Genomic DNA, 27,508 nt, shown 5'->3' with positions numbered 1-27,508 from the left:
ACTAATGTGTTAAATCACCCACCAAATAAATCAATGGAAAGGCCAGGAATAGAATCCAGTCCTTCCAAAACTGTGCCTTTTAATACAAAAACAGTTCCTCCCATTTGAATCACTCTGCCTTCTGAATCAACAGTGAATGAAAGTGCCAATAAAGAAAGAATGCCAGCAACTGGCCAGAGAAGGTTTCTGCCCTAAGAATCAGTGGCATTTTATCACAAACTGCTTTAATTATGTGATCTTCTCTTCACCTTTATCTGTTCAAGATGTTCAAGTGGAAGATTAAAAGCATCTCTTTTCACTGCATGCAACCTGGATGAACCGAATGATTCTTCTCATTGATGAAAATGATGAGAAACCAGAAAGCACCTTCCAATAGGTTCCGCACACAGACAGACTGAAAAAAAAAGCTGTTTGAATTATTTTTACTTTAAAGGTGACTTCATCTGGTTTACTCTTCAATTGCAAGCCACGCTGCACATTTCCTTAGCATAACTCCTATATTACATGAGCAGGCAGTATGCACCTGGCACTTAGCAAAGTGCGCTCTCATGCCCCTGTATTTTTGCTGATTTCCAGTTGAGATCTACTCTTTGTATCAGTCAAGAGAACATCAGATCTTACCAAGAAAGTAAATTCAAGAATGTAATGTATAATTACTTTGTTTGCCAAGCAAAAAACCAAGAAGTCTAACATGTTGCTAATACAAGCACGTGCATGTATTTGAGCTTGTTGTAAGAGGATATGAAGGTAAGCTACGCTAAGAGGCCCTGAAATCTATTACAAACATGCGATTGGACTCCCTGGTGTCCATCAGGATTTTCTGGACAACAGTATCGGTAACTGTGCTCTGGAACATGTATATGGTAAATCCCTATGTCCCACATGTATTGTGTGCGATCTGCACATGCTTAGATCAACATACGTCCTGAATGTGCTGCAGCCTTAGGCATGTTCAGCCTCCCCCAAAAATGCAACTGCAGGTTTTTTGGGATGCTGCACGCAGCTTTTGGTTAATCATTACAACTATTCTGACATACAGTATATTAGCTGTGAAATCCTGGCATTAGTCCTTCATATGGTTAAGAGCTTTTAACATTTTGTTTCTCTCTCTTTCATTAAGTAATTGTGTATTGTTTTATTTTGTAGTGACACCTTTATTCCTCTAACCTCAACGTAACACTCTATCATATCAAGTAATAATAAAATATAATAGCTAATCAGTTTCTTCTTACAAAACATTAATAAGCATTAAAGGCAGTTGCTACTTAAAGCAAATTACAAAAGCTTGCTTTGATCAAAGCATCTCCCTGCTTGTGTTGCAACAAAGGAGGATCTAATCAAAACTGCCCTCAGAAGTTTTTTTTTTTAAAGTGTTATGTCAGAATCAAATGTGTTATGGCACAATACACTTGACTTACCGTATTATACCTTCCAGGCAATAAAGTAAGAATATGAGAAGAAGGCATTTAAAATGAATTTTCCTGAGTTTATTTCATGATGGAATATGCTAAGTACATTTTTGGAACTTTTAAGAGTATAATCTTGCTTATTATTCAAGTGATGTAAATCTGTAATAATTGGCCAGCTCCATCAGGAAGAAGCTTCCTCTTATGTTTGTCATCGATCTTCAAGACGCTTTCAAGAAGCAGACAAATTAAAGCCTTGAAGTCTAATCAAAACCAGTTCCAAAGAAAGTCAAACAATACACAAACTACCAGCTGAACTGGACAAAACAACGAGTTACTTCAAAAAGCAGCGCCCACTACTCAGACACTATTTTATCCCATAGCAGAGGCCTTCATACCTCACTTTTAAGAGAGAGAACACAGAAAATGGGCCATGTGTAGGACTGTAGGACTGCATTAGACAAAGGGTCAAAAGCCTGCTTTACAGATGGCTTATTTGTTACCATTTTCTGCAATTTAATCCTAAAATATGCGTGTTTCATGAAATCACTGGCAGAAGTGACGTTCTGTCGTGTGCCCTGCAAAGAAAAGTGCAAAGCCAAAGGCAGTCCTTTAAATCACAGAGGAGCAGTTTAAAGCCTTATCCTATGAAGGGGATCCCAAGTCTCCACCTAATAAACAGGGAAGTTGTGGGTCAGGGCAGTCTGTTCGTGTGCAACAATCATTTCCTCCTTGTGTTTTGGAAGGACTCTATTACAACAGCAGAGACAAGTTTTCCCTAAAGACAAAAGAACCTTCTGAAAACTGTCACCTCAAGATGAGTTAAAACACAGGAAACTGCAATAAAATGCAATTAGGTAAAGACTAACTAGAAACGAAGTAAAACGGTTTAACTCGCACACCAAAACAGAGCTTATGGTTTCACTAGGACATACTAATCAAAGGAAACTCTAGTGAATTAAATCGTAATAACAAGTTGGCACTTTTTGAATAAGTCACAGTTATTGTCCAACTATCAGCTTCTATAATGTGGATGAGCCTAATGAGGCTGTAGATCTCACAATGCCTGCCTTGTACCTGAGCAGATGTTCACAAGGAAAATCTCCATCATCTGTCAGGAATCTCAGATTCAAGTTAGAATTTGCTTCTGCATAACGTCTGTGCAGCACACAGGTAAATTCATTCCTGCTCGCGCTCTTCAATCTTTATTCCTCCTCTGTTTACAAGAAGCAGATTTAAAGAAAAAATAACTCACTTAACACACATGGAAAAAAAACCACACGGATCACAGCTCCTCAGGTAGCTCCTCAGGTGTGATGCATCCTCTTGTGACATTTTACCCCACAACAGACAGATGTTCGACAGTTGTAACCTAGCTCCCTCTCAGAACTAAAGCAGAGCCAAGCAAAGAGACCAATCCTGTTTGAGGTACTGAGGAATCTGGAGTATTTCCCTCTTTATTAACTCTAAGCTGATCTGCTTCAGAAGCAGAGGACTCAATTCACACACAAGGGATGTGTTATTTTGTTGACTGTAGTGATGACTGCAAACACATTTGCAATTTCCTATAAAAAAGCTCACACAAATTAAATCAATGCTTACCTCAGCCAGGGAGAAAAAGCAAAACAATCACAACATAATATCTGTATAGAGCTGTCAAAGTAAACGCTTTCCACCATTTCTGTGATTAAATTTCCTTTCTCTGCGACATTTGTGGTTTTGAAATGAGATGTATAAATAATTATTTTTAGTCTCATAGTTCAAGAGACACAGAACAGTACAGAACATAACACCATTATTAACATCTTACTCTTAAAAAGACAGAACAGTATATGGGAAAGAAAGTTAAGTAAGAAAAAATTGGAAAGATTACAGAGGAGGAGGTAACAAGGTGTACTAGTAATATGCAGTGTAGAAGAGAATCCATAATGGGAGGGAGGTAAGAAGTGTGGCAGACAAAATATGAGTCATTTTTCTGCAAGTACTGACATTGAATGAAAGCGTGTAGGACTGAACATCTTATGAGAAATAGAAGAGAGCTGAAAAATACAACAGAAAAGACTGGGAGGACATGGAATAAACTCCCTCTTCAATAAAATGTTGTCCAAGAGAGTGAGCTCCAAACGATAATGCAGTATTTTTCAATACAGCCAAAATCAAAGGCACTCTTTTTTCAATCTGTGTTCCTGAACCACAAGTTTTGCAAAAGAAACGTTGCAGGTCATTAGTCTCTAACACAAACCAGAACAGTTGTGTTCAAAAGCAATGAAGTTTTCATTAAATAACTCAGTTACAACTATTTTCCACCTACTGTACACATACCATGAATTACTGATAGCAAGCTCTAGGCAAAGTGGAAAAAAGGAGAGCAGAAGTGAAAACTTCATTGTTTTTCCTAGGGTGAAGCAGGCTGAACACACAGGAGATTGATCCTGATACGTTTACTCACAAGAATAGCATCATCTAAGCACGAATAGACTTGCTGATTTCAATGAGAACTCAGAGTAATGCATTATTCAATTCAGCTAATGGAATCAGAATCTGATTTAATTTGAATTAAGAATGTATAAGATGAGTAAATAAGAAACAAAAAACCAAGAAACAATCCAATGTACAAAACACAACTCAGTCTCTATGTTCAGAGAAGTTCCACATCTCAGGCCCGAGTGAAGCATGGCAGTGCTGCTTTTCATTGCTCATTCTTGTCCGGTTACTCAGCTTCAAAACATGGAACTAAAAGCAAGACGGTCATCAAGCTCAGCCCCCTGAAAGCAACCATACTATTCCATCTAAATCTGCTTTATGAACTGATCAAGCTCCATCTTAAAAGTCATTTATTATTTTGTCCCCGCTATTTCTACCTGCAGGTTTGAGAACCCTACCACTACAGCACTTAATAACCTTCCTCTAATCTCTGCTCTAAATTTATTCATAGCCAGGTAAAACTCATTCATTCTCACGCCATTGCTGTCCTTCACCTTACACACTTGTTTTCCTCCTGGGTATTTAAACCGTGCTACATTTATAGCTAACACTCAGCACAGAAAGCCTCATCTAGCTAGACTAAATACACACAAATGTTTCATCTCTTCTCATACAATGAACTTTGTATATCCCCAAACCACTACATCTATTGCAGTTTAATTCTAATTTTGGGGTAGTCAGAGCTTTATGCAGTGATATCGATGCACCCTGTCTCCATGAGAACTAACCTGGCCAACATATTTTAGACTTATTATTGGCTTTATGTGATGCCAAACTCCTCCGTCAGTGACTACTCACTCTTGAACTATCTGCATTCCCGAACACATGGAAATTCAGGTACTCTGTGCCTTTTCAAGTCCACTTCAGATAGCTCACATTTTAGTGTTCTCACCATCGAATTAACCACACACCATGCAACTTGCAGTTGTTTATGAGTGCTGACAGGGTGAACAGTGCCATAGACAAGTCCTTAAGTGAAGAAGCTCACCATAAAGAGCAACAAAACTTGAGTGCAAATACAATGAAAATGCTGGTCAAAACAATTTTTTCAAAAAATAAAGTAGCTTTCATTAAAACTGACTTGTTATTTTTTGTTTTAAATGCTCTTACAAACTACCACAGTGTTTATTTAGAACACTCTAGATTTTTTTAATGGTATAGATAACCCTGTCTATCATACCTCCTCCAACCAGAAGACACCAGAGAGCTGCAGGACTGTATGTTTAAGTCATGCACTGTGCGGAATACGATCCACTGTGATTCTTTGGTAACACAGACGTTTAGTAAACAAAAAATGGAAGCAGCATGGATTTTACTCTGGCGGGCAGACAAGGGGAAATCTGAGGAACCACAAATATCACAGGGCGAAGAAAGAAAACCCAACAAGAGTGAGAACTGCTGCATAGTGAGAGCTAATTTGCACAAACAGGCTAGACAGCAACAGATGGGAAGTGGGAAAAAGGGAGAGTGTTGACTAATGACACCTGACTGCCAGATGACCCTGTGGGTTTGAGGGTTGGCACAGCACCTGAAAGTCTGAGCAGCAGCTGCTTGGAACTGCCCTCCTCCCCTCTCGCATTTCACTAAACAGACCAACCTTGGTCTTCTGCACTGCACAGAGACAACCACAGATCACACAGCATCCCAGGGATGTGTTCTTCCAGCTCTGCCAGCCCTGTACCGATGAGTGGAGCTGAGCGCTGTGTGATGCTGCTGCTCTGCTCACTGTCATGTCCCAGGGGCCATGTCCTCCTTGGGGGTTTCCATGTAACTTCAGGATGGAAGGAGCCTAAGATACTATTTTCAGGACTCATTTATGGCTTGAGATGTGCCTTGGCAGGGTATTGTGAAAAGACATCAAGTGATGGCTGTTTCTGTACTTCATGGGCCACCGACAGAGCAAGTCCCGCTCAGCAGGGAGAAAACAGGCTTCAGTCCACTACTCCTCCTAGATCCCACTTGGACAACGGGCAGCTCTGTTTCTTAAGGACAAATCTAAGTTTCAGGCACAGACAGTAGCTCTTCTGCTAAGAGACATCTGCTAGGTTTGATTGCACATTTCTGGAATCCAGCCCTCACGTGGAATGGCTTCTTCAGAGACTGTCCCTTCCCATTCAGCCAGCTCTTCCTTGTACAAAGGCTGCTGGATTTATGCCCCAGCACTGGCTTGCACAAGAGAACTTCAAAATATAACTCATGAAAGCTAAGCTTTACTCAAATGTGGGCACACACTTCAGAGCCCTGCAGCCTTTTCCAGATGGCCTTGTGGAGTTTCCTGAAGGCTCTTAAGTAGTTTGAGGAATTGGTCACCATTTTTTGCGGGGCACATGCATGCTATGCCACTTTGTAAAATGGGGGAGGGTGGGTCTTGGCTTTAAACATCATTGCCTTGGCCATCCATTTTTTGTAGTTATCCAAACAGGATAATTTACGTTACAAAGTAAAATATTGGAAGAAAGATATTCACTAGGGGAAAAATAGTTTTAATTTATGGGTATAGAGAGAAGGAGACCCGGCTTTTGTTTCTCAACTCCAGCAACTTAAAAATAGCCAAATACACATTTTTTAAATAATAGTAAAAACAAAAAGCTTTGGGCTGAGACATTTTATGCCAAATCACAGTGCAGAGTGGAATTTTATGGTCGAGTTATAAACTTAAAAAATATGGGTTTATAATGGAAATCCTGACAGACCCTAGTAGGTGCTCCTATAATATCTTGAATCTGATTTAGGAGTGCTTTTCAATAATGCTTTCCCAAGCCAATCTGTTGGGGGCTGCTAGGAAAAATCTAATGGCACTTTTCTTTCCCCCGTGGAGCTGAGCGTACTTGATGAGAGCACCGGTCTGTGCAGGCAAAGCTTTTGGGCTTTCATAGCCTGCAGCTGTCAGGTCCCCAATATCAGAGACCCTATAAACATCAGTGCTAAGTGTACATTTTATTTAATGAAACAATAAATTGTCTATCTCTGTACAATAAATTGCCCATTTCTGTGCCTTTGCAATGGCTGATGTGATTTGTAAATGGTTGTTTTTCTAACAACAATGAATTGTGGAACGGCTTTTGGGAACATGGGAATTCTAGGGGAAAAGGAACTCTCTATGAGTCAGATTAATACTAGAGGAAAGATAACTGCTACTCCTCATAAAACCTCTCCAGACTAAAATCAAGGCAGAATCCCTTCTCACAGGCCCCAACACAGTACAGCAGGGCACAGCTCACCAACACAGCAGCGAAGAAATCCAGCAGCCCTTACGTTAGCAGCAAGCTTAGCACTCCACTACCTGCTTTATCCCACATTGCCACTGTTCCTGTCATCGTCTCCACCATCCACATTTCTTCCCCTTAAATTAAGCTGTCAGAGAGCTGCAAGGTTAGCCTACGCTTGTCTTCTAGACACCCTCTGTAGTCAGTACAGAGACTCAGTCACCTTCAGAGGTTGAGTCATTCCACCCAACTTAGATATCTCTAGAGCTAATGACCAAATAAATATATATATACATACACGTGCACACGACCATAAAACCTCAAATAACATCATATCAACATTACTACAGTAGGTAGTATGGCTGTAGAGAATCAGCAGTCCAACCACAACGCTGCAAAAAAAACCACTCTAATTTTTATGCATGTCCAACCTCCTATTTTTGTTTCCGTGGTTCTGATGCAACCTTTCAGATTCAAATAACCCTCCTCCACAAGCTGTAGTCATCAGTAAGCCAGTATTAAAACCCTCACAACCAAAAGTTTTACTATGAGAGAACTGAAGAAATTGAGGTCCTTCCCAAACCTTGTAAGAAGATGTGAGAACATTGGAACTGGTGGCAGGCATGACATGCCCACGCTGCTTTCTGAGCACTGAATGGCTTCTAGCTAAAGAGAACTGGGCAGCCAGAGAAGGAGGAATGGTGGCACTAAAGAACCAAGGCAAACAGAGGCTGACACAAAACTGCGGAAATAGGGGAAAAATAACAGAAGGGAAGGAAAGAGAAAAAGTAAAGTTGGTGAGGAGATAGTACAAGATGGAGGGAGAAAAAAAGGAATGAAAGAAAGGAGGAAAATGTGTTCTCTGCATTTAAGGTAGTGAATTTTGTTGTGTGCTCCTTTATTTTAAGGCTTTTCACAAATAACTTGTCCTGCCAGCAAGTAGGTGGGATAGAAAACATTTTAAAAGTGACTAAAACTGTTCAATACTCCAAATAAAATGACTAGCCAAAATAAAATGGGAGGAGGGGATGAAACTGCAGGAAATTCTCTATAAATATGTACATAACCATGCGTGAAAAGGAGGAATACTGTGCTGGCCAATGAAACATGCAATTAAAGTGCAGAGATGCTGTAATTATTTTTAATGGAATCCAATTCCCTGATTTATTTGGAGAATTATTTCCAGAAAGAACGTGAAGCAGCCACTAACAGTCATAGGGAGAGCTGCCTGCCCCGATCGCTCGTCTTGGTGCAGCAGCAATGTCTGCACACAGTGAGCCCACATCAATCTGAGCATGGTGGACCAAAGTCCTAATATTTATTCACTGCCTTTGATGGAGGACTGAATCTTACTCAGCCCCTCACAAAACCCAATGCATTCCAGTTGACCACAGAAGGAAAGAAATCTGTTAAAACACTTAAGAAGTAAGAGGATTCAGAATACCACCTGAATTTTGTCACAAAGTTTCTAAACTTCATATGAACCTTCCCAACCTGTCAAGCCACCCAGGGGGGCACCACAAAAAGGCCCCAGGCACAGGCAGTGTTGGGTAATTCCTCTCTGAGCCTTGGTGGCACTCCCTCCTTCGGGGCCAGATCTCCAGAAACACCTGAAGAAGTGTCCTTAATTTCAACCTGCCACCTGTGGGCATCTAAGCTTTCCAGCAAAGCACAGAAAATTCATAATGAATAGGAATAACAAGAGAAAACTGCACTAAGGGATTCAGGAGAGTAAAAGGATACTTTTCCCACCTATTTTGATTTTGCTCCTCCATGCAATTAACATCTTGTTTCAATATGGCTTTAATTTCATAGCCCTTGGTTTAGATCCTACTCTTCTATACACCGTACTTCCTAACAGAGCAGCCCCATTAGTAAACTACATTTATGCTAATGGACTTGCTTGCAGTGATAATTATCACAGCCCTTAGCCCCAGTCCTTGCCAGTGTGAGCACGTCAGGAGTGGTTGGTATAGCATTATAATTAAACAATTAGCCTTGTCATGGCACAGAGCTCTGGGAATAGAGTCATCTTGAAGCTTAAAATGTGGACAGCTGATAGATGACTGTCATTAAGCTCTGTGTTCACTCGGTGATGGAATAGTCACTGAGCTGTAGGGGAGGCTTCTTTAATGAAGAAGAAAGACCTTGAACTGCAGCCACTATCCTCCACCTCTTCCCAACCTGTCCAGGCATCCCTGCTGCCTCCCACTTCATGTGGCTTCTATCTATCTTTCACCCCATCTGCAGGAGAATAACAAAAGCTGTCAGTCTTAATCCATCATGTTGTGATAGAGAAAAAAGGCTTTGCTCCTCACAGTGCAGCTGAGTGGACCTCCTTTGCCTCCGGTCCTCCCCTGTTCAGAGCCTCTCTCACCCTGTATGCGAGGAGCGGAACACCAGTTTAATTTCGGATGTGAAGAGAGTGCTGTACCAGCTTCTGGGTCAGCTTCTCAATTGCATAAATCAGCATAGAGCCTTTGAATTTCACATAGCTTGCAAATTTACATCCAGCTGAGAAGCACTGCCCTGGGCAATAATAAAATACGCCTTTCTAAATAGCCTGGTGTGGAGAGAGGCTTCAGGAGCAGACAGGCTATCCTTCTTGCCAAGAGAAAGGCAGATAGCCACAGAGCTTTATAATGTAACCCACTAAAGGGGGGAGAGAAACAGTGGCAGAAAGAGGTGTGTGACAGCTCTGCAAGAATCTTTGGGTGGATGGTTCCTGTAGGCTCCCAGCTGCAGATATGCACTGCTGGCAGAATATCCTTGAAGAGAGCAATGAGTGCAAATGTTCTAGAATAACATGCAACTTCCCCTTGGAAGTTTTCTTACAACTCTCCCTTTTTTTTTCCTACAGTGTTTTCAAATTCTGTTTTCCTGTATACCTGGATAACTGAAAGCACAAAGCAGTGTTTTGTTTAAGGTAATTTGAGAATTCTTTTACGTTGAAGATGTATGTCAATGGTTTACGGGCGTTAGGCCCGATTCCGTGATGAAGGGGACGGGGGACCCACGGGCCCACGTCCCACGAAAAGGGGAAAGGGGAAAAGGGTAGGGAGATGGCCCTGAGAGCAAAGAACAGCGGCAACAATCTGAGGAGAAACAAACTAATTTACTAAATAAGATATCGGAATGCAAAACAACACACTATAGTACAATATAATTACAATTTAAGCTGATAAATCCAATACAGAGAGAGAGAATGTCCCAAAATCAAGGTAGGCCTTACTCTACTACTGACGATAAGACGGCTGGAGAGCGAGGTGCTGCCAAGACGAGAGACGGCGGAAAAAGGGACGAGGTCTCGTGATTTGCAAGTTTTTATACTGCGAGCTTTTATCTTTTCCCTCCGGCTGGAAAATGGTAACAGAGGAGCAAAGTACCGTGGGGAATGTAGTAGTCCTCCTCTTCTGAGGACCAGGTACATTCACTACATGATGTTATGATGTAGAGTACCAATAACCGAAAATCATAAAACCATGACAATGTATAAAAAGTAATCTCCTAGAGTACTTGATTTTCTTTCCATTACTTTCTACTGTACTAACCTACCTCTACTTTACCTCATTATTATTCTGAGCTGATGTGAATAAATTAGAACAGTTCAGAACATGAAAATGAGGTCTGAGTGCCCAAAGGAGGAGACAGAACTGAACCAGGGGCACCAGCCAACCTCTCCTCCATGCAATGGGTGATCTTTGTTTTAGCAAGATTACTTCATTTCTCACAAGGTAGGAAAAGTTCCTCTGGATTCCAACACTGCTCAGCAAAATTGGCGCAGATGTACCACAAGTCAACAGCAGCTGAACACAACCATAATTTTACCATAAAAAAAGTAAAACAGGTGATGTGGCTACCACAGTTGAACTTGTATTGAATTTAACAGGCTTTGCTTGCTAAGTTACAGTAGCAAAAATCTGTTTCTTGAGAGAGCCTAGAATAGCACTATAATCATTTCAAGAAGACATGGGCTAACTTCCATTAGAGTTCCAGTGCAAGGATATAGACTCAGCAAGAGGCATCTTACTGTTAACATCATCTGGGGCAGAGTGTAACCAACTGTTTGCCTAAAAACCTCATAAAGTTTCCTCTACTTTTGAACATGTTTTTGTAAGAACAACCTAACCTGTGTACCACCGAGCTGTTCGGGAGAATGTCCGGCAGCCACTGTTGACAGAAATTGCATCAAACACACTGAATTATGGATGTACAAAGTACTCACAAAAAAAAAAATCTTCCTGATTTGCACGCATCTGTCATAAATTGCATCCTTGCCATCCAGTGTATCTACTGAGAATTTGCTAGCCTTATGAGATTTGATTCTCAATCAGTTCCTCAAGTTGTCAGTGCTATGGATGCTCATGAAGCATTACTCCATCCTTCTATACCTAAGGCCACCAAACTTGTCATTCTTACTCCCAGCTCTAGGGAGCATCTTGATATGCAAAGATAGCTTACTTTCCTGGATGTGAAGCTCCACATAAAGTCACTGAGATAAGCTCAGCCAAAGCCTGAGCTAAAAGGTTAAATATTCAATTCCTAAGCAAGACACTACCCACGCAAGCAAAACACAAGGAGACGCCTAGTGCATCTGCAAAGCAGAAGGGAAGAACCCCCCCAGACACAGCTGCTAACAACCATGGTTTATGCAGAATGCTTAGGGGCTACTCTATTTTTATAACTTTCATCCATAAAATAAGAAGCTAAAACTTCTGAAAAGAGAGCACAATTACCCTGCAATGATATAACAGTCAGAATAAATTCAACACAATCTGTATAAGCAAGAAGAAAAATAACCCAAGCTTTCTTCTCAATTGCCAGTAGATAATACTTAATAACTGCCCTGTCATCAACTTTCAGAAATGATCTTCAGAGCCATATGCAGGTTGGCAACCAAGCACAGCACCTAACTAGTTTTTGCATCTAGTTTTACAGAATTAGAGACATATGGAAATGAACAGTCTGGCAGAACAAGTGAACTCTGAAGCAATGACTTCAATAAATAAAAGTCTGCACATTGGCAGATGGAGAAGAGCGCAGCAGGGAGGAACTGTATTGCAGCAGCAACTTGATTTTAAATGATTCACAAAAATCAGTCTGAACTTCAGATCCAAGGCTCTTCCAATTCCTTCAGACCTACTCTTGGCTGAGGAAAATTCCCACCAGAAAATGAGGGGATGTGGAGGTTTCTAACCAAGGACAGATACCAGGAAGTCTTTCAGGGAGACTGCGAGATCTCCAATCTTCTTTCACTTCAGATTACATTTCTAATCACATGTTAGGTAGCTTTCAGGAAAATACAGCCAACCAATCCCACAAGTCTAGAAAAGCAAGATGCAGAGATGCATTTTCAAGCCATATGATGGAGCACAGCATGTGATCACAGTAGATACAGCTACATGGGACACACAGACCTTTCTCTTGGTGAGCAGCAACTTGGGTTCAATGCAAGTGCCACCTTTTGCATTCATCCTCTAAAGACTGCTTGACCTGTAGGCAAATTAAACCTTTCCTATTCACAGGCTGCAGACTGATTCCTAGTCACTGTTAAATGTGACAGATGAGTGGAAAACAAACATTACTACTCCTCCGCTGCTCCACTTTCTGAGGTAAGGCCTGGTGATCTCAAAGATTATTATCTCCACCACTTCTGAAACAGCTTTCAGTACATGTCCCAATCCATATTACAATCTGAGAGTCAGAAAGGGAAATGGCATTTCTGTATCCCATCAGAAGGTGCAGTGCAGTGCAGAGAGTTCTGTGAAACATTCTGTGCACATCCCTACGTCTTTCTTCTCTTCACTGAAGGATTCCTATATAATAATTATGTTCAACCTACGCATAAAGATGGGAAAGATTTTCCAAGAGGAAAACAAAGAGTTAGAGGAACATTTTAATTCTTTGAGTCTACTTCTGCAATAAGATTGCACCACGGTCTGCAAGGAGTCAGTACTTGAGGTGACCCCGTCAGTGCTAATGAGCCTTTTCTACTAAATACCACTGAGATTAATGCAAAAGCAGCAAAGTGCAGAACATCCTGTGTGATAGGTACTGATTCTCTTCATGCCCAGTACCGACCAGTGCAGTAAAAATAAGAGAAAGGAAAGATACATATTAAGAAGTTAAGGAAAAAAACAATCAAAACCAGACTATGATGGACCAATGCTAACAAGTCTGCCATAAGTACTGACTACCGCACTTGTTCAAGACCACAGTCATTTGTGCTGTCCTCTAGATAGCCATAGAATGGCTTAGGTTGGATGGGACCTTAAAGATCATCCAGTTCCAACTCCCCCTGCCACAGGTAGGGTTACAATCCACTAGATCAGACTGCCCAGGATCCCATCCAACAACCTCTCTGGGCAGCCTGTTCCAGCACCTCACCACTCCTTGAGTAAAAAATTTCTTCCCAACATCTAAACTAAACCTCTGCTCTTTAAAGCCATTCCCCCTTGTCTTGTCACTATCAGACCTTGTAAGAAGTCTGTCTCCCTACTGCTTATAAGCTCCACTGCAATGAGGTCTCCCAGGAGCTTTCTCTTCTCCAAGCTGAACAAGCCCAACTCCCTCAGCTTTTCTTCACAGGAGAGGTGCTCCAGCCCCTTGGTATCTTTGTCGCCCACCTCTGGACTCACTCCCAAATGCTCTGCATCCCTTCTGCACTGGGGGCCCCAGGCCTGGACACAGTCCTCCACCAGATGGGGCTAATCACTTCCCTCTCCCTTCTGGCTGCCCCTCTGCTGATGCAAGAGCACACTGCTGGCTCATGTCCAGCTTTTCATTCATCAGGACTCCCAAGTCCTTATCCACAGGGCTGCTTTCTCAGCTAGGTATCAACAGCAGACTTACTGAGGGTTCATGCAATCCCACTGTCTATGTCACTGAAAAATGTTGAAGAGAACCTGACCGATCCTCAGGGGACACCACTCATGACCAGCCTCCACCTGGACATAGAACCATTGACAAAAGTACTCCAGCTAAGACCATCCAACCAATTATCTATCCATCAAATAGTCCAACCTTCAAACCCGTATCTCACCAATTCAATGAGCTAACAGAGCTTCACTAGCTTATCCCCATAATAGGCCATCTTTTATTATAAAGCATCTCTTTTTCTCCATTAATTGCTATTATGCATATGATCTCACTTCTTTATACTCTTTGGTTATCCATCATCTCAGAACTCAAATATCTGCCATACTTAATCTCCTCCCACATCACACACAGATCAAGAAGACCAGCAGGCAGAAATCTGTGAAAGAGCGTACCTGCATCTAATCTCTATGTTATACTGAAGCCACTCATAAGAGGAAACAATTTAGAGCCAGGGGATGCTTTCCACCAGCCTTCCCAGCCTCTGCTATGGAGTAGGGCAACTCTGCTTCACTGATCAGCTGTCCAAATCAAGCCCAGAGCAAATCATGCACAGTTTTTAGAGCAATGAGTCAATGGACATATGCATCCACAAATAGAAAGGTGGATTATCTTTTCATGTACAGCACAGTGTAAATGTTTTGAAATAAACAATAATGGCCACTATCAATCAAGAGAGTGGAAAACAGATGGGAAGGAGGTTCTGTTGCAAGAAAGGGCTCAAACAGGAATACAAATTTTTTCCCTCCACCTTCCTTGTTCTGATAACAGCCCTAGATCTGCTCTTGCAAGTCTCCAGATATAGGCAATTCCCATCACTGTGTTCCAATATACTCTGCAACTCTGGCTGCTTTACCGCTACAGTACAGCAGAATCATACCTACAAAATCACACCTACAAGCAGAACGCACCTACAAAATGCTGCAACATCAGAATGTGAATTGCATTTTTGTTCCTATTATTTCAGAATGTTTCTTTCTTCCTGAATTACTCCCTCCCTTCTCCCCAGTCGAACTCTAATGGGTTTGGAAGTCAGCTGCAGACTACATCTAAGCCTCAGTCCCTCTACAAAGCATCATCTACCATCATCTTCAGGCAGATTTGACAATGGATGTAATCCTGGGAAAAAGAAAATCCCTATTAATGATGAACCTCAAACTCTTTCCTCCTCCTGAACAAAACCTCAGAGTTGGATGAATTTCTTGACATTTTCTTATGAAAGGAAGAAAGAAAAGAAGTATTTAAAAGTAGTAAATGTTTACTGGATGGCTGCCATTCTGTCCAGCAAAACAATTGCTGAATCTCCAGGTTCCTCTCCAGTGTTAAAAGTTCAATTTGAATTAAGATTTCTTAATGGATATTGTAGCAAATTCACTTAAGGTCACATATTTAATGTACCAGAGCAATGTGTAGCATACATTCACGCAGAACAAGCAATTCTCACCAAAATAATTTAAAAATATTACTAATTGCTAAATAACTTAATTAAAAGTGGGTTCCAGACTCTCATTCATTGTAGCACCATTGCACGCAATTCTGGCTGCACAAAAGATCCTTTTAAACTTACAAAAATCACGGCCTTCTACACTCCTGGATCCCATCACCTTTTGCAACTTCTTATCAGTAACTTATTAGTATAGCACTGAGTATCTAAACACAGGTGGAAGGATAAGAGCACAGTGCAAGGATTGCACTGGGACTGGTTTTACGACCCATTCTGCTTCTCCACTCAGCTGAAGCAGTCTGTAACTGCACAGTAAGGGCTTAACTCTTGCTCCTAAGACTCTTCTGGAAGGCTGAGAGTATTACACCATGGCAGGCAAAGCAGAGTCCAGCCTGAGCCCTCCCATTCTACAAAGACAAGTGAGATGACCTCCAGTCTCAGCTGTTGTGGTAGGTCTTAAACAGCAGAACCATGGAGGTTACCAAAGGACTGACATGAAGCAAGTAATTGACTTCTTAGTGTGGGGGCAATTTATGGCATATCAGAATTTAACTGGCAGTGCAGCTTCAGAAAGGTTGAAAACAATCCGGTTAAATCAGTATCTATGAGCGATCAACACTAGAAAGAGGCTGAAAAACCTTTCTGTGCTCTGCCTCAGAAGCCATACAGAGACCTTCTTCTATCACCACTGGGTTGGAACAATAGTCGAGAAAAACACTGTTTTACATATTAATGAATTATCTATAAGACGCAAAGGCAGACAAAACAGTATGTATTTCAAAGACTATCCAACCTTCCTGAAAACAGAAACATTTCTGGAAAACACACACAGAAAAAAAGAAGCAATCGTATTGTTAGTTATGAAAGTGAAAAAAAAGAATAGCGTCAACTACATACCTTTGCTATTTGGACACACCAGTTTAGCAGAAGCTGGGAGCCAATATTGTCCTTATGTTCATGAACATAATCCAACAGGCAGCCATGAGGCATCAGCTGAGTGACAAGCTGAATGGTCGGGCTCAAGCAGACACCCAGGAGTCTCACCAGGTGTGGGTGGTCCATGCTGGCCATGATGAGAGCTTCCTGAAACAACAGAAGTGACCCAGTTATTCCAGTATCCTTAAGGACTCTATGCATAGATTTCCCATAGAACACCTAAAGGGGATGCCTGTTGTCTATCCAGTGAGGGACATGGCTAGGCAAAACCCAGTGTGATGTTCAATGTAATGTGCCCCAAGCAACGGGGGTCAGACCATCCACACAGATGCTGTGGAGGCACAAGGCACAGACCAGAAATGCTGCATTGCCTTACATTCTCATCCTGTTACATAGCGCCAGAACCAAAGATGTGTGACACACCTGACCTATGCTTAAAGGTCTCTTTTTTCACTTCTTTGTTTCTTGAATGTATTTTTCCATCTGATGGGCAAGCAAACCGTGCCACTCGCCTATAGTAAGTAACACGTCTAGTTCAGCCTTCTCTGGTAAGACCTTTGACTAAGCTGCAGTAATATGATTTAATGGATCAGAAGCCTTACGCTTAGTATTTTACAAGCTTAAGCATTACATCTAACCAGAAATACTCAATGTTGCCTATGGTATGCAGTCCTAAAGTGCCACAGACAAGCAGCACAAGAATTCCTTACAAAAAAAACATGCACATCTGTTTGTACAGGTAACACTGTCATCACAAGCAGCTGGCATTCAAAAAAATGCTAAGAGAAAGCTTTTCTCCCTCATTCACTGAGCTGAGTCCTTCATTTCAAGACCACTCCATCATGGCAATGGAACAATGAAAAGTGAGATGAAACTACAGCTTTGTAAAGCTATTTTGGTTCTCTTTCTCCAGAAAACCTATCTGACATTCTTCTGACAATTTAACAGCTATAACAGTGCCAAAGAAAGACAGAAAGAAAGAAAGGACAAGAAAAATTTGGCATCAGAGGAACATAGCATCCCTGTAAGTCTTTTTTTATTTCCCTGTATTAAGGGGGAAAAAGTCCTGGCAAGTAGGCTGAGTTTGTACTAAAAGAAATGGCTCATCATTGTACAAAGAATACTTGAAACCAAATTGCAGACTATTTGCATAAAACATCCCTTTTTTTCTTTTTTTTTTTTTTTTGTTGAAATCAAAGGATGAGACACTAATTGTAGGTTCCCTCTCCCCCCCCCCAAATAAGAAAAGAACAGATGGCCTCCATTAGGGGGAATATTTCCTCCTTTTTTCTTTCTGAAACCTATGTAAAAAAAAAATATGTAAATCAATAGGGGCTATGTGATGGGATGACTGGAGGAGGGGCTCCGAGGGAGATTCCAATCTAAATGAGATAAGGAATCATCATTTAAGTAAACTTGCTCCAATTAAAATGTAGTTCTCTCTTACTCAAATAATATGTGTGGCATCTCCTTAAAGTATTTTTTGTCTCCTCTGCTGTCATCAGGAAATATCAATGAAGGCCACCAAAATAAATTTATGTTGACAGATCAGATGTATCATCAATTTTTGGAGAGCAAAAATTACTTGGTTTCATTTTTTCCCCCTTTTACACCATTCACTTTTTCCCTGCAGATGCATAGTGAGATGGTACTTGTTGCCCTCTCCATTACCAAGTGAAGTTAAGAGTTTTTCCAGAACTTGCAGTGGGAGTACTTTGCTCTGTAATGAGGACTGATTAGAACACAGACAATATATTGTTTTTGCTTACTAAGGGACCAGATGGAAAGCTTTGAAGCATGTGCTCCATTAGTCTCCAGCTACTTGCCATTTATAAGACTGAGTTCAAAGGAAAGACACTTCTGCACAATAATAAAAGCATGCAGTGTCATTTGTCTCATTCTGATGTTACAGGAAAGCATATACCCTTCCAATAGTTTTGCGCAACGGTGCCAGAAAAAAATAAAAATATTGTTAATACAGTATTATGGACTGCTCTGCAATATATTAAGAGCCACAACAGAGCAGAGAAGCCTTCATTATAGACCTAAGTTACTAATGGATATTAATTCAGCATGAATCCTGGCTTCACATATTTATTCTCATTAGTAAAAGTATTGTTATTTTTATTACACTACCATCTACAGGAGAACTAAATTCAGGGTTATGTCTATCCAGCACAGAATAAACACAAAGTAAAAGAGATTCTAATTGTTCTTCTGGAGCCTAATCAGACAAAACAAACAACAACAGAAACATTATCACTTAGTAGCGTTTTAAAAATCTGTTCAGCAAGTAGAGAACAAGAGTTTCCTTTTAAAAATCAATTTGGACACTGAAGGACTTTACAGCCACAACTTCCATGGCACTTACACACTTAGCAGTATGGTTCCTATTTAAATTTTGCAAGGTAAAGCACCTAACTCAGAGACCGGACAACCTGATGCTGGCACCTTTGAAAATTAGTCTGTAATGTCCTGTATCTTTTGGTAGCCTTGTATCTGCAGATCTTGACTCAATGCTCAACAGGAAGAATCACACAAATTATTTTGAAAATTGTACTTAACATTCTAATTTAAAGGAGAAGAAACTGCAGGTCAGAAAAATTCAAACTATTATCCTGTTCCATAGGAAGTACTGAGCAGAAGTGAGAATTGAGCCCCAAATCACTTTATCGTTCTCTCCTGATATAAAAAATCCCTTGCAGGCTGAAATAAAAAAAGAGAGAAGGGAGGAAAGTAATAAAGATACTTTATCTTTTCTGGAGGAATCAGTCTTTGTAACACCACGTGCTCACATCAGCACCTGAGAAATGACAGCTGAGGGGACAGCTCTGAAAGGATGGACACGAGGCACTCTCCATCTATATGCAGGAACACAGTCTTATCACTGAGGAACTCCTCAGCCAAATCAGGTCTCTTTCCGGTGTTTGTTTATATCGCTGTCACTTCTTAGGTATTAATTACCACAGCAACGTGTGACAGGCAGACACAGGGCAGCTATAAGCCATCCAGCCTGGATGCAGGCAGCAGCTGAGGAGCTCCTCTTGCCCTTACCTCTAAGGTGCATTTTGCAGCCCACTGCGAGCCCTGACCAGCTGAGGCTAGGTACTATGAGACACTAAATACGTTACTTCACACCAAGACCATGTACGTGTATTCTGCTCACAGCGTTAATGTATCTGAGGGGAAGAGGAACACAAAAAGGCCTTGATATGGCACAGAGCTTGACAGGACCACAGCTGTGCCAACACAGCCTCAGCACAGAGCACACAGGTGACTGTAACAGAGCCTTCTGTGTTCAGCTCACTGTTGTACTGCCCACATATGGTATTTTTAACAAAGAAATCATGCATCCTGTTGGTCACTCCTCTCTTCTGCTCCTTTTGAATATGTTTAAATCATCACCACCACGCGCATTAAGCTCAGCACATGTGATTTATATTTACAGCCCTACATTAACCAGCTACAAGCACGTTATTTTTAATGCTTTACACTGATCCTTCTGGCACATGCGTTCACTAACATATTACAGCACCCAACGAGAAAGGTGAGCATGTAGGCCCCACGTGAACCATCGCCAGCCCTATGACTGATTTCTCCACAAAGGTCTGAGGAGGTGAAATTGCTAAGAGACAGAGGCCAGAAGCAGCCTTCAGAGCACCCATCATTAGACCAGCCAAAATGTGCTTAGACAGGTAGAGCTGGCCACCAGGGTATGAATACATACATAGTTCCATCCTGGCTAAAAGCATCTTTCAACACCGATGATGAAAGGAATTAGCCACTCACTTCTCACAGGTCACCTGAGTCACCTTCATTCCTCAGACAGCTTTTAAAATCACAGGTAAAACAGTTTCTTGATCTACCCTCCACACTGCAGCCATGTTTGAAGTATCTTTGAGTTCTTTCTTGAAAAGTAACTGAAAATCCAACTAAAGCAAGATTTTTGTTTCAGCTTTCTGTGATGAGGAAGAATGAACAATTCTTAGAACAATTCTTAAGAACGTGAGAAGAAAGTGTTACCACAGTGCACCAACACCTACAGCACATCTGACAAGATGGTATTTAGCTTCCTGCTTTGCTTCCCTGAGGTGGTGCCATTAACCATTATAGCTAATAACTGAGCATGGAGACCAGACGGCATGCTGGTTCCTAAACATCACACCGGGATGCTGCCTGTGTTTCTCTGATCACTGAATTTGTAAATCACTGGACGCAATGAGGTGCTTGGGCCACTACTGGTAAAATAATGCCATGCTGATGGCCGTGTTGAAGATTTATTCTCCATCCAGTGTGGTCCAGGACACAAACCTCCTCCAGAACCAACTTTGTCACTAGTATACCAGGAAGCAGTTGAGTGCGTGGCCAAGCATCCCTGGCCAGACTGTTCCCAAGGTGCCAGGAGATGGCATAAAGGCAATGCAGAGCTGACAGTTTGCTGTCCCCCTGTCATGTATAAAATACCGCTCTAATGACAAAGTGAACATCGAAATTGGTCAAGAGACTTTCCTTCAGCTGCTTATGGCGGGTATAAATCCTGTTAACAGTGTCAATAGCCATACAACACACAGCACTGGGAGGAGTTCATTTACAGGTACCAATGTCATCTTCCAGAGCAGTGTCCCTCTCACATACTCTGTTCCTCAGAGCCAGTGCAGGAGAAACATGCTCCCCATTCCAAACAGGTCCCACAGGCCTGCTGCCTCAAGCACAGCAAGCTGAGAGCACATTTTACTGCTCCAGATAAGCACACGCACCTGAGAGTTTGGTAAGCAGGGCCAAAGGCTGAGAAATCTTTGGTTTCCTAGCTTTTTGTTTCTAACTGCTCTTGCCAAAAAATACCCCAAAACAAGACAAAGCAAAAGAACTAAAGAACAGCAACCCCTTCTTTTTCCTCATCATTGTTGAGAAGACAGAAGTTATTATAAGCTTAATTCTTAATGTCTTATGCATTTTTCTAAAACTGCTAACTGTGCCGTGGTAACAGGAGACATCATGCTGTAAATATATTGCTTTTTTTTCATTCATTTTACAATATTCCTAATGGCTAGGGCAAAAATCTATCCAGATTACGTCTGACCTGCTTCAGGACAGATCCAACTTGTTTTCAATACATATTGTTTGTCTGCTTGGCCTTACAGACTTCCTAGGTTACAGCCAACTTAGCATATGCAGTCTGCGCAAATATTTAAGTTGAGAGACAGCACAAGACATGTATTCAAAACTGCATATACCCACATTTATCCTACGACAGTGATACCCATTGTTTTATTTCCCCTGTACTTCCTTTGCCAGACCCTGTTTTTAATTGCTTTACAGCACTACTCTACCATACAATCCTTGGGGTTTGTCTCTCACCATTCAGACAGATTCTCTCTGCAAACCTTCTTTAGAAGCATCTCAGCCATTTCTGACACCAAACTGAGAGATGCAGCAACAGGGACCAGCAAAGGCTATCTGAGTCCTACACAGGGACAGCAGTGAGCAGAGGGAGGAACACCAACACCATTAGCTACCACAACTATTTTTCCAGGAACTGCTCTATAGTTGTTAGAAGCAGATGCATTTAACAGCCCTTTCGGGCACAAGTCTTATTTGGGACCTGATGACAGCTTATATAACTCATTTTACTGCTAGGTGATGCAGTCAACAGCATTTGAATGCTTCAAGGGCAGATTCAGCCCTGAGGTTACTACCACAGGACTGAGCTACATGCTTCAGCTTGGCTCAAGAGTGCAATAGCGCGGCCTGTGCCCTACGATGAAACAGGTTTCTGGCACCGTGCTGTCCTCAGAGACTTTGACAACACAGAGGTCACATACAACAAATTCTCTTAACTTCTCACTAGAGAAGCAGGACTTTGAAGCAAATGAAAAAAGATATTAAACAAACAAACTCTTCTACATATCCACACCCATATTCCAAGGAGAAAAGCATGATCAGTACTTCCAGCAGGCAGTTTCATCTACAGCTGTTGCACAGAAGCCCAGCAGTGCACATTCAGGGCTAAAGCCTGCATTCACACTGCTTGGCAGGCACGGCATGAGTGCTGAAGCAAGGCCCTTCCTGTCTCTATCCACTATCCCCTTGAAACCTCCCCCAGTAATTGTTTTGCTTTAGGAAGCCCTGCTAAAGAAGCTACATGTGAACAAATACAGAATGTAACAGTATGAGCCTTTTCAGATATGTTTACTCAGAGCTAGGACAAACTGTTACGATTAAAGAGACTACAGGTTTTGACTGGCTGGCTTTGGACATTAGAGAATTGATACTTCCACTTCCAAAGTTTTCAAGCTCAGCTTCCAGCGAGGAGCTTGACAGAGATCCCTTTGTTAGGGAACAGTCACCAGATACTTAGACTGGAGTACAAGTGCTTAAATGGTGAGATTTACTCCTCCTCTGGAGATGGCATGTCTTTAGATGTGCTGCATTTCCAAGTGCAGCTGGAGCCACTGAGACTGCCTGTTACAGTACTTACTATGTAGTCCTGTTGACTCAGCGCTGGAAGGCTCAGCCTGCACTGTTGATGCTGAATTCAAATGCATGCCCATACGATTTAAATCTACGAGAGAGATGCCCCACTTTCTTCTAAACATTTAAAAGTAGCACAATTCAGTGATCTTAAAGCTCTCTCTCCTGAAGGTGCTAATTACAGACTGATGGGTCAAACACACTGCGTCCGCCTTAGAAGAGCATAATGTCCTACTCACATCGCAACAGATATGTTCACGTGCTTATAGAAGCCTTCTGGCTCCTTAAAAATTTCTGAGAAATAAATAATAGTACAGTGATCCTTGTCCTGCCAACACTGAGGGCATGGGCAACCACACTGCTTCCAGTAGAGCACAAGTGCTCAGAGTAAAGCACATGGTTAAATGTTTGATGGAGTAGGAGATGCATTTTGTTATACCCACACGCCATATGCTTCTGACTTCTCCCAGCTGCCTTTGTACCAATTATGTCTCCCGATTCATCAGAACCTGTGTTAAGACAGCTGAGGAGGAATCTGAAGCCTAAAGGAACAGAGCTCTTCGTGCTCAACAAGTTATGTGAACATTTTCCACCAAACATCCAGCCAGAGGACAACTCTCACCAGCCTTCCTGCCAACCTTGTCTGACAACATTTGATTCTGATGATTAGAGAGTAAACTGTTGCCTGCTTTCAGTTCTGTTTTACGCATAGGCAGCCACGAGTTCATGAGCTCAGCAACCAGAACAAACCTTTCTGTAAACATTTCCATGGAAAGCATTCAAGAGAAGTAACAGCAGATTACAGACTGGGAATCCCCCCTTACTGATCACATGTAAAGATACTCCATCATTCTGATGCATTTTACGTAGTTTGTGACATGCATCATTATTTGAGAATAGTCTGTCAAAAGAGTGCTGTTTATTCCTATTTTCACGTAATTGCAAAAAGAAAAAAAAAAGGTTTGAAGTCTTAAAAGAACACTGAAAAATAATCATTTCAGGTTACTTGAAGAGGAGAGTAAATCAGCCTCAACGCTGACCAGCTTATAAGCATTTTCAGCCTTAGCTGCAGATTTCTTTCAGAAGAAGGGAGTTATTGCTTTGATTTTTGATGAGTGATGGCAAGGTCTCAAGAATGAGCGATGGAAAAAAAAAAATCAAAGTTCTCTCCCCTTTCTGAAGAGTCTTAGGACACTGCTTTGAAATTTTCTAGTACCACTGAAAAGCTTAACTCCATAACCGCACACTCAAAGCACCTTTCTACTTCAGGATCAATTTAAAGGGATAGCACCACATCAAAACCTAATTTCAACAAGCGTACTATCAACAGAGTTGTTTTAATCAAAGATACATTTTATCCATAGCCCAGGTAGTTCATTTATCACATTTCAGACTTAAAAATAGACTCTTTATTTCCATGTTTCCCTCGTCTGTATTCAGATTCATAACAGCATCACACTCAGGACTCAAATGCTGAAGAGGGAAGATTACATTTAAACAAAAAAAAATTCGAATGGACGGTTTTGTTCACTGTTAAGATTTCTTTTTTCCCCTCAAAGTTGGCATCACCAGATCACAAAATCATCAAAAGCTGCCATACATCTCCAGTCTTACAGGTACATTCCTAGCTACATGGAGCCTCTCACTTTTTCTGCACCAGCTCAGTGGAACATGCTCATGGTGACACAAGGTGCTCTCAAACACTTTGTGGAGCCTTAAGACACTGACAGCTCGCTGAGCCTTCATGTGAACATCAACATCAATAACATTTGGTAGCCTACAGTTCCACTCAGATCCATGTTCTCAGCTGAATGACAGCACTGTCAAGAAGGCAACTGTTCTCCCACCTGGTATAAGAGAATTAGTTGCAGAGGGAGCAGAAGCATCTCCTCGCTGCTTAAAATCAGAAAGGATGCTGCATTCAGATCCTCATCAATGACCAAGTACTGAGAAATGTTTCCCAACTCTTCCTCAGAAGAATTCACCAGTCCTCCCACTCCTCCTCCCTGCTATGCTCAGCCCAATTACACAAGAAAAAAATACGTTCAATATTCCAGTTTGAATTTGACTACGATTTTGTCTAACATATATAGTTTGAAATAATTTTTATTCAAGAAAACATTTAAAAAAAATCTGCCAAGAAAAATTTCAGCCAAGAAACTGACATTCTTGCCCCATTTCAAATGTTGTTTCTTTCCAATCTTTCTCCAACCACTTTGATTATTTAAATAACTTCCCTGATGACTTAGTTTCCCGCAGGTACTCTAGCCACTCACCCAAACCAACAAGGGTTCACTTAGAAACCAACTATTCTGCTCGGTTTCAGGAAATGTCCAGAGAATGCGGTTCTGCTTTTATACAAATACACATTTCATCCCACTGAATCCAAGCAAAGGGCACTGCCTAGACAGAAAAAGCATCCTCGACCCAAGGAAAAAATCCCAAGAAGAATCAGCCTGGTACCCTCTGGCATTACCCCTGCTCAGCACTGGATGCTTGAGAAAGTGCCCTTAGTCAGACCCTGTTCAACAAAACCATCCGGTACCCAAGTCTCCCATTTCCACCGGCTCAACAGCTGCTTGACTGCACCTCAGCCATTTCCTACCATTTCATCCATACTGTTCCATATCATAAAATGCACCTATGCAAATCACTCAATAAACACGTTTGAAGCTAGGACTGAGCAAACTGAATGCAGATGCCATGTGTTAACATAGCTCAAAAATCCAAGTAATTATTTCCTTAAACATTTTAAATTGGTTCTACAGGTACATAGGCAGGAGGAAACAGGTCAAGGAGAGTGTTCCCACTCTGATAAATGAGGATGGAGAAGTGGCTTCTTCAGACATGGAAAAAGCTGAGGTGCTCAGTAAGTGCTTTGCTTCCGTCTTCACTGGCGGTCAGGCTTCCCATGTCTGCCAGGACCCTGAACTTCGAGGTGTGGGTGAGAGGAGCGGACTCTGTCCTACTGTAACAGTGGAACAAGTTTGAGACCTCCTCATGAAACTGAATGTATGAAAGTCCATGGGGCCAGATGATATCCATCCTAGGGTTCTGAGAGAGACAGCTGATGTGGTCACCGAGCCGCTCTCCATCATATTTGAAGAATCATGGCTGTCTGGTGAAGTCCATGGTGACTGGAGAAAGGGAAACATTACTCCCATTTTTAAGAAAGGGAGAAAGGATGACCCGGAGAACTACAGGCCGGTGAGCCTCACCTCTGTGCCTGGGAAGATCATGGAGCAGATCCTCCTAGAAAACATGTCAAGGCACATACGTGACAAGGAGGTGATCAGAGACAGCCAGCAAGGCTTCACCAAGAGCAGATCTTGCCTGACCAATCTGGTGGCCTTCTATGACAGATGACAGCATCGGTGGATGGGAGAAGGGCGATGGATGTCATCTACCTGGACTTCTCCAAAGCCTTTGACAGGGTCCCTCACCACATCCTTCTCTCCAAATTGGAGAGGTATGGATTTGAAGGATGGACTGTTCACTGGGTTAAGAACTGGTTGGCTGGTCACAGCCAAAGGGTTGTGATTAATGGTTCTATATCAGGGTGGAGGCCGGTCACAAGCAATGCCCCCCAAGGCTCAGTCCGGGGACTGGTGCTCTTCAACATCTTTATCAATGACGTAGATGATGGAATCGAGTGCACCCTCAGCAAGTTTGCAGATGACACCAAGCTGAGCGGTGCAGTTGATACACTGGAAGGAAGGGAAGCCATCCTGAAGGACCTGGGCAGGCTGGAGAAGTGGGCCACGAGAACCTAATGAGGTTTAACAAGGCCAAATGCAAGGTGCTGCACTTGGGCCAGGGCAATCCCAGGTATTTATACAACCTGGGGGAAGAAGTCCTCGAGAACAGCCCTGCAGAGAGGGACTTGGGGGTCCTGGTAGACGAGAAGCTGGACATGAGCCAGCAGTGTGCGCTGGCAGCCCGGAGGGCCAACTATGTTCTGGGCTGCATTAAAAGAGGAGTGGCCAGCAGGGAGAGGGAGGTGGTGGTCCCCCTCTACTCGGCTCTTGTGAGGCCCTATCTGGAGTACTGCATCCAGGCCTGGGGGCCCCAGCACAAGAAAGATGTGGAGCTCTTGGAATGAGTTCAGAGGAGGGCGACTAAGATGATTAGAGGGCTGGAGCACCTCGCCTATGAAGAAAGGTTGAGGGAACTGGGCTTGTTTAGCTTGGAGAAGAGAAGGATCTAGGGAGACCTCATTGTGGTCTTCCAATACTTGAAGGGAGCGTATAAACAGGAGGGGGATCGATTGTTTGTGAGGGTGGATAGTGATAGGACAAGGGGGAATGGTTTTAAGCTGAGGCAGGGGAGATTTAGGTTAGATATTAGGAGGAATTTTTTCACACAGAGGGTGGTGACACACTGGAACAGGTTGCCCAAGGAGGCTGTGGATGCCCTGACCCTGGAGGTATTCCAGGTCAGGCTGGACGTGGCTCTGGGCAGCCTGTTCTAGTGGTTGGTGACCCTGCACTCAGCATGGGGGTTTAAACTCGATGATCTTTGAGGTTCTTTTCAACCCAGGCCATTCTATGACTCTATGATTCTATGAAAATCATTTGTCTGCCAAAACACTAATAAACAGTAAGCCCTGGTCTACAATTTCACACAATGCTTATTTGTCTATGTCACTAAAAGCTTCTTTATGAAGCAGAATCCTTTAGGAAACG

The 27,508-nt window shown here is 42.1% G+C and overlaps 1 protein-coding gene across 7 annotated transcripts in view; it reads right to left on the bottom strand.

Moving 5' to 3' along the window:
- The window catches only part of ERBB4 (erb-b2 receptor tyrosine kinase 4), a 538,439-nt gene that overhangs the window by 73,919 nt on the left and 437,012 nt on the right, over nt 1–27,508 (bottom strand). For all 7 annotated transcript variants that reach the window (XM_021398689.1, XM_021398691.1, XM_021398690.1 and 4 more), the window contains one exon: nt 16,314–16,499. In XM_021398689.1, coding sequence (XP_021254364.1) covers nt 16,314–16,499 — 186 coding nt within the window. The remainder of the gene's footprint in view (nt 1–16,313; nt 16,500–27,508) is intronic.

The sequence above is a fragment of the Numida meleagris genome, chromosome 5, assembly GCF_002078875.1.
Source record: "Numida meleagris isolate 19003 breed g44 Domestic line chromosome 5, NumMel1.0, whole genome shotgun sequence".
NCBI classification, from domain to species: Eukaryota; Metazoa; Chordata; class Aves; order Galliformes; family Numididae; genus Numida; species Numida meleagris.
This window is presented reverse-complemented; position numbering and strand designations above follow the sequence as displayed.